Source organism: Echinops telfairi, unplaced genomic scaffold (assembly GCF_000313985.2).
Source record: "Echinops telfairi isolate 266 unplaced genomic scaffold, ASM31398v2 ScPeMD7_1713;HRSCAF=2227, whole genome shotgun sequence".
NCBI lineage: Eukaryota > Metazoa > Chordata > Mammalia > Afrosoricida > Tenrecidae > Echinops > Echinops telfairi.
The window spans coordinates 17,092,231-17,099,437 of record NW_022105611.1 but is presented as its reverse complement, the minus strand read 5'-3'; the positions used below and the strand labels follow the sequence as shown (position 1 = coordinate 17,099,437).

Here is a 7,207-nt window from a genome sequence, read left to right as displayed (position 1 = left end):
AGACAGGGCTGTCTGCTCCCATGAAGACTTGCGGTCCTGGAAGCCCCCGGGGACAGTGCTACCCTGTCCTCTAGGGTCGCGCTGAGCTGGCTTGACTGGAGTTGGCGGGGAGTTTGGTTTTTGCTTCTCCTTTTCCAAGTCCTATTGGTGTTTCAAGATACAAAGAAGGGAGGTTTGGGAATCAGGTGCAGGCTCAAAGCCTGGCTCTGCCATTGACCTTGGATGGACCCCTTTACCTGGGGGAGCCTCAGGTTCTTCTTAGATGAGATGGACATTTGCAATAGAGCCTTCAAGGGCCAGGTGGCTTCTTGATCACCCCCAGGGCCGCTCACCTATCATTGTTTCCTTAACAATTCATGGTGGAGAGAAGACAGGATCCCAGGATCTCCTGCATTCAAAGCCACCGCCTGTCTTCCCCAGCCCCCGGGACTGTTCTCACCTGCTCACACCCCTTTGATGGGAGCACCCCTCCTTTCTGAGGGGGCCGCTTCTCTCTAAATTAGAATCTGCCTCTCACCTGCTGACTCCAGTCCTGCTTCCACAACCTTTCCTGAGCGCCTTCTCTGTCCCAGGCCCTCTTCCAGGGTCTGGGGACACGACAACGTGAAGGAATCGTGGCCCGCTCCTCCCCAACCCTTTGCTCTTCAGGTTAAACAGCCCCAGCTCCCACACTGACCCCTACGCCCTCCCCATCCTCTGCACACAAAGCTGGGGAGCAGAGCCTCCCCTTTTGTTTATCACCTGGTGGGCGGTCACGAGTGCCTTCCCTGCCCATGGGGTCACTGCAATCCCACGCACAGCATCGGGGACTGTGCCCTGCAGCCTAAGCTCCCCAGTGCATCCCTCACCCGGACTACCCTCTCCCCACCTCCAGGAAGCGCTCCTTCCAATCACATCAACTCCTGCTCCTTATCATGGCCAAGGACCTAAAGTGCACCCCCAGACGCACACCCCCTGGCCTGGCATTCAAGGGCCTCCGTGGTGTACAGCACTTCCCGACTGACTTCCTTCACATCTGCATCTCAAGGGCCTGCCCCGGCCAGCCTGCCTCTGCAGCAGCGTCCCTGCCCCTCACCATCCCTGCTCCCTCCTTCCTGCCCCGGGCCCTGGTGCCTGCCATGCTGGAGAGACTCAGCCAGCACCCTGTCCATCCAGCCCTGAGCCAGTGCTGCCCTGCCCCTTCCTGTCCCACTGCAGGCATAGCCGATCCCTGGGCTTACCAGGCCAGGGACCCAGGGCCAGCCCCATCAGTGTCCTGTTCAGAGGTGTCCCCTCCTTCTGCTCACCCTCAGGGCCAGGGCAGGACCCTCTCAGGAAGTCTAGGGTCACCTGTCCCCAGCAGGTGTTGTCATCTCTCCCTCCCTGAAGCCCAAGCCCTCTCACCCATCCTGGACTGCTCCCAGCCCATCAAGGCTAGATTACTACGGGGCGGGGGTGGGCATTCACCATCCAAGCACACCATCTCCCTGCTGTGCCTTCGCATCACCGTCCCAGCCTTGAGATCAGCTGGCCTTAGTTCTCCAGGGTCATGTGTGACTTGAGGACAGTGCATCTGCTTGGGGGCCAAGCTCCAGATGAGGTGGGGGAGGGGGCAGTGAAAAGCCCACGGTGGCCATTCATCCCAAACACTATTTCCAGCCGACACGCAGCCCTCTGCCTGCCTGGCGCCCCGTTTCTCTCTCGGGTGGCTCCTAACAGTAATCATCACCCCTATGTCCCCCAAAGGCAGAACAGTGACCAGTGCTCTCCAAGGCCCCAGCCACAGCGGACCCTACCCCTGTGTGCAGACTGAGGGTGCAGAGGGGTGGTGAGAGTAAAGGTCAGCTTACTAGCAGACACGGGTGTGAATTCGCACGCCGTCACTGCCCTGCTGCAAAGTGACCTATGGCCAGTCACTTGCCTTCTCTGCGCCTGTGTTCTCGTCAGCACATGGAGCTCCTGGTCCAGCCCTCTGAGGGGCCTTGGGAGAGTGAGGTGAGACATCGTCTGGCCAGCAGGGTCCATAACTAAGCTAGAGGCCTCTCCCCTGCACGTGGCAGGTGCCCGACATGAGGTTGGGGAACGGATGAAAAACCGCACATCTCTTAATCTTCAGAATGATCCTAAGCACCAGGTTTACAAAGGAGGGGCCCGGGGCTGGGTGAGGCGCAGTGAGCTGCCCGGGACAGCGCCAGAGGGAGGGAGGGCAGGCTGGCAGGGGGCCTCTCTCCTCCTTCACAGCCCACACCCGGCTCTGGAGTTCTGCTTGAGCAAGTGCTTCTTCATCGGGTGCGGGGAGGGCTTCGCAGACCCTGCGGAACCGAGAGATGATTGCCTGCCAGCCTCCCAGCCCAGACAGGATTAAAGAGCAGTAACCAGATCCTGTCGGGGCTGGAGGGGAAACTGAGGTGGCAGGCTGGGTGGCAAGAGACTCTCTCACATGTCACATAGAGCAGGCTTCTGGTTCCCCCACATCTGGCGTGGGATGAGGGCCATGCTCACTTGCATGTGACTCGGCGTCTTGGCCGGGGTTCAGAGCACATCAGAAGGTGTGACGCAGAGCCGAGGGACCCGTGTGTGAGAAAAGATGAGCAGAGGGGAGGACGCAGGCCCAGCGGGGACTCGGGAACACATCAAAGCACGGGGCTCGGCTGCGAGACAACATGAGGAATCTGTCCTGGGCGCCGGGCCAGGGAGGCTCTGCAGGCAAGAGGGAAGCTCCACCAGCCCCAGGGACATGGCCTCGGAAGCAAAGGCCGGGGTGGGAACATGGGATCCTGGTCTTGGAATGGGGGCGCGGGAAGATCCTTCTGGGAATGTCAGGGGTTCGGGGCTCCACGGGTCATGCCGGGCAGGATGGTGGGGTAGACAGCACCCTGGGCACTGTGGTCCCCTGTTCTGGCTCTGGTGTGTGACCTCAGGCGAGCTGTGCCCCTCGGTGTCATCCTCCTTCAGTGTACAGGGTGTTGGGCATGGCCAGAGAGGGTTAGGGTGGACACCAAGGAATGCAGACGTGCTGCCCAGGGGGGCTGATGAGAACACCAAGCAGAAGCTCTCAGAGGACAAAGAAGGGAAACTGAGGCCAGAGGAGCGCAGGGGAGCGCAGAGCTCCTGAGATGCAAAGAGCATGCGTCAAGGAGACCTGGTGACTCGAGAGTAAAGCGGGTGTGGGACTCTAGAGGTCTGCAGAGGGGTGTGCCCAGAGGTACAGGTAGGGTGGCAAGAGAGGCAGGCTCCTGAAGGGCTGGTGGGCCACTATGACTCTCTGGCTCTATCCTGAGGACCCCCATGGTGTGGGACCTGGACACCAGAATGCCCAGAGTCAAATCTAACATCCACAACCATGAACTCCTCTCCCCACAGTTTCCTTAGCTATGAAATAAATGTGTGTCACCTTACGAAAATCCAATGGGCTAATCCATCATTGGCTTCTAGCACACAGGAAGCTCCCCTAAGGGCTGGAAACTGTTGTCAGGGTCATGTGCACCATACAGTCAGCAGTGCCTGGCATCTCACGGTGCTGGCCGCCCTCTCTGAATTGTCTTGCCTAGGCATCCTTCCCAGCCTGCCCCTGCCTCCCCAGAGTCCTGTGGCTGGAAGGGGATGTGGGGGGTGGGGGTAGGGTGTTACGGACCAAGGTGAAGGCCAAGGGACCTGAGTGTGACTTTCTGGGACCTCCTGCTTCCCCGCCTCCACTGTGTCTGAAGCTCATCACAGGGCAGAGCCAGGGGAGGACAGTCCCCAGAGCAGAGCTGAAAAGTAGAGAGCAGGACTCTACTTTTTGACCCTCACTTCCTCAGGGTTGACACAACACTCCACGGGGGCAGGGGGTAGCCAGGACCCTCCTACAGTTCTGGGAGCCCGTCAGGGCTGGAGTCATTCTTTCGCTTGACAGATGGGATAACGGGGAAACCATTTGCTCAAAGTCACGCAAAAGCAAGGGGTCAGGACTGAGGGATGAGCGGCGCCCAGGTCGTGGCTGGTCTTGGAGGCTCCCCCCACGCCCCTGCTCCTCTCTCCCACGTCCCCACCATCCTCCTCACCGGTACACTCCTCGTTGGGCCCCCACAGCCCATTCCACTTTCCTCTGACCTTGACTCTCCCTGGAGGATGCCCCCATCCTTTCTCTAGGGGGCTCAGAGCTCCTGGAGGGGCCCCTGCCTGGCCCAGGGCCTGGCCCAGAAAGGCCAGATGAGGGAGAGGTTTTAAAGGAATGGGTAGATGTCCACAGGCATCGATGGACAAGGACGAAGGAGCACCGTGGGTGCTGGCCTGCAACGGGAGTCCAGGCTACCTTCTTCCATGCACACCATTTGTAATGCAGCTCTGTGGCTCCTCCCATTAGGACAAAACCCAAACTCTCTGCCATTGACGCCAACTCATCGTGACCCTATAGGACAGGGTAGGACTACCACCCCTGTGAGTTCCGTGACTATAACTCTACGGCAGTAGACAGCCTGTCTTTCTCCCTCCCGTCAGGAGGTGGATTTATTTCCCCATCCCTTGAATCTGGCCTGGCGACTTGACTTGCTTTGACCAATTGAATGCATCAGAAATAGCAATGAACCCCGGTTCCTAGCTTAAGTCTTGGAGGTTCCTGAGCTTCTGCTGTCTCTCAGAAACCTGCCCCACTCTGGGGAACACCCCAGCTGCAGGGTGAGTGTCCAAAGGCTGAACTGTCCCAGCCAAGGCTCCAGAGGAGAGGCATAGCTCACCTCTCCCACGGCTGACCGCAGGCGCATGAGTGAATTCACCCAAGTCCAGAACGTTCCAGCCAGCTCACAGAGTCGTGAGCCAGGATCGAGTGTTTTAAGTCACTGCATCTTGGAATTGTTTTTACACAGCCATGACTCACTAATACAAGCACGTCAATAAACACCAGGACAAGAAGGCAGGTTGGTGGCTGCCAGCGCCCTGGTACCCTCACCTTATACACATCATGGTTGCCCAGGACGGCATCGAACAGTGTGTAGAGGTCGTTGAGCAAGCCCACCACCTCAATGGGCTCACTCAGGGCGGAGATGGTGGTGAACCCCACAATGTCACTGAAGTATATGGTAACCTGTTCGAAGTACTCGGGCTCCACAGTTGCCCCCATTTTCAGAGCTTCGGCCACCGATCTGAAGGGACAGCAGGGGCCAGAGTCACAAGATGGAAGGGCTCTTTACAGACGAGAGACCAGAGATAGATATTGGGTGGACTTAGGGGGCAGGGAGATCTAGGCTGGGCGTCGCGGGATGCGATGGGTGCTGGCTGCCCTCAGGGAAATGCCTGTCCCTCTCTGGACATGGTGGACTCGTCGCACCCCAGGTGTGCCCAGCTCCACTGCTCCGTGGGGTTTTCAAGGATGTGAGCAACCTCGGGAGGAGGGGGTCACGAGACTTGTCTCCCAAATGCCTCTGGGTGGGTTTTAACTGCCAACCTTCCCCACTAAGCACTTCACCATGGAGACCTCTCGGGGGCCTCGCCTCTGGACATCTCTCCCTCTGGAGTGAGACAGTGGACCTGCGGCCTCTCCCTTCTCCCCAGAGGATGAGACCGCCCACACTTAGCACACGTGTGGCCGGCATGGTGTCCAGGACATGGCGGCCGTGGCCGGGCACTCTGGAGCCCATTGTGACTGATAACAACCCCAGGTGGCAGAGCAGGACAGCCTCCCTGAGGTTCGAAGCAGTCGTTTCTAACGGGAGCAGATCACCGGCTCTTTCTACCGCAGAGCCACCGGGTGCGTTCAAAGGGCCCCGCTTTAGGTTGGCAGCCAAGGCTGACCATTGCACATGGGAAGGGCTCTGGGAAAATACGTTGCATGACCAAGCTATGGGGGAGTCGATGAGTCCCAGGAGATTCACTGAGTAACCTCCTCTGTCCCAGGCCCCAGGCTCAGCGCTGAGGCTTGTCACATCACGCCCCAAGGGCCACTCACGGAGGAAGCATCTGCGACAGCAGCCGTTCCGTCTTCTGTCTTTCCAGCTCCAGCTCCTCAGTCCGCTCCTGGACCAGGTCCTCCAGGTTCTGGGAGTACTTCTCCAGCATCCGGAGCATAGAGTCCGCCACACTAGTTTTCTTGCCTTGGTTGATGCTTTTGAACTGGAAATGGAACAGAAATCCCTGTTCGTGCATGAAGGTCGGCACAGCAGGGCCTGAGCTGGGGCCTGGGGCCACTGGAGTAATCCAGACATCGTCGTGCCTGGGGGAGCGGGGATGTGCCGGGAGCAGACGGAGGAATGGTGGGAAGATGGCTCTGCCGAGGCAAAGGCATGAGTGGCTGTGAGAGGGCAGGCTGCTTCTGGGTGGGGTCAGCAGCCGAGAGTGGGCTTCACAAAGAACTGTGCCAAGCATAGAATCCTAACATACTGTCCCTATAAGAATAAACCTTCTGATTTGTCAGATGGATGGGTGGTTGATGGAGAGATGGATGAAGGGTGGATGGAGGAATGGAGGGAGGGATGGATGGATGGATGGTAGATGGATGGATGGATGGTAGATGGATGGATAGAGGGAAGAAAGGAGGGAGGGAGGGATGGTGGATGGAATTGGTAGAATATATGTGGATACTTTATACAAAGGGGTTTCAAAAAGTTCCTGGAAAAAGTTCATTTTCCCAAGAAATCCTTGTGTGTGCTTGTGTGCATTCTGTTTCTGCTTTTACTCCTTTATGTATTCCTCTCCTTGTTTCAAAAACAAAAAAAACATATTTAAATCCTAAGACAAGGGAAAGTAGTGGTGCAACATAGGAGGCCAGGTGCCATGCACGGAGAAGTGCTCGGCTGCTCACCAAATCAAACCCACGCAGCGGCTCTGAAGGAGAGAGGCCTGGCCACATGTCTCCATCATGGTCACACCCCGGTTTGCTCAATGGTGTGGGTGGCACGGGACCAGGCAGCGTTCCCTCCAGTGTACCGAGTGGCCACGAGCTGCAGCTGGCCCATGGTGCCTAACAAAAGCCTTTCCGTCAGCAGACACATGCTGAACCTCGGCATGCACCACCAGGCTCTTTCCCCCTCTTCTGCCTGCTGAATACACCTTGTGCCCACCTCTGCCACTGGGCTCAGGTAGAAGTCTTTCCTACCATGGACCCCTCACTCGGGGCAGGACCCTCCTCGCCACCTTACAGGCCACTGACAGGCTCTGTCCCTCGAAAGGCTTCCAGGCGGTGTTATAAAAACACCGTCTGCTTGAGCACCATGCTCCTGTACAGAACGACCTCCATGGCACCAAAGGGAAGGCA

General features: G+C 58.0%; 1 protein-coding gene across 1 annotated transcript in view; it reads right to left on the bottom strand.

Moving 5' to 3' along the window:
• The window catches only part of LOC101651594 (guanylate cyclase D-like), an 87,017-nt gene that overhangs the window by 10,652 nt on the left and 69,158 nt on the right, over nt 1-7,207 (bottom strand). Inside the window, exons 13-15 of the mRNA XM_013006188.1 lie at nt 5,903-6,066; nt 4,907-5,099; nt 518-587 (exon numbers count right to left, since the gene is read on the bottom strand). Coding sequence (XP_012861642.1) covers nt 518-587; nt 4,907-5,099; nt 5,903-6,066 — 427 coding nt within the window. The remainder of the gene's footprint in view (nt 1-517; nt 588-4,906; nt 5,100-5,902; nt 6,067-7,207) is intronic.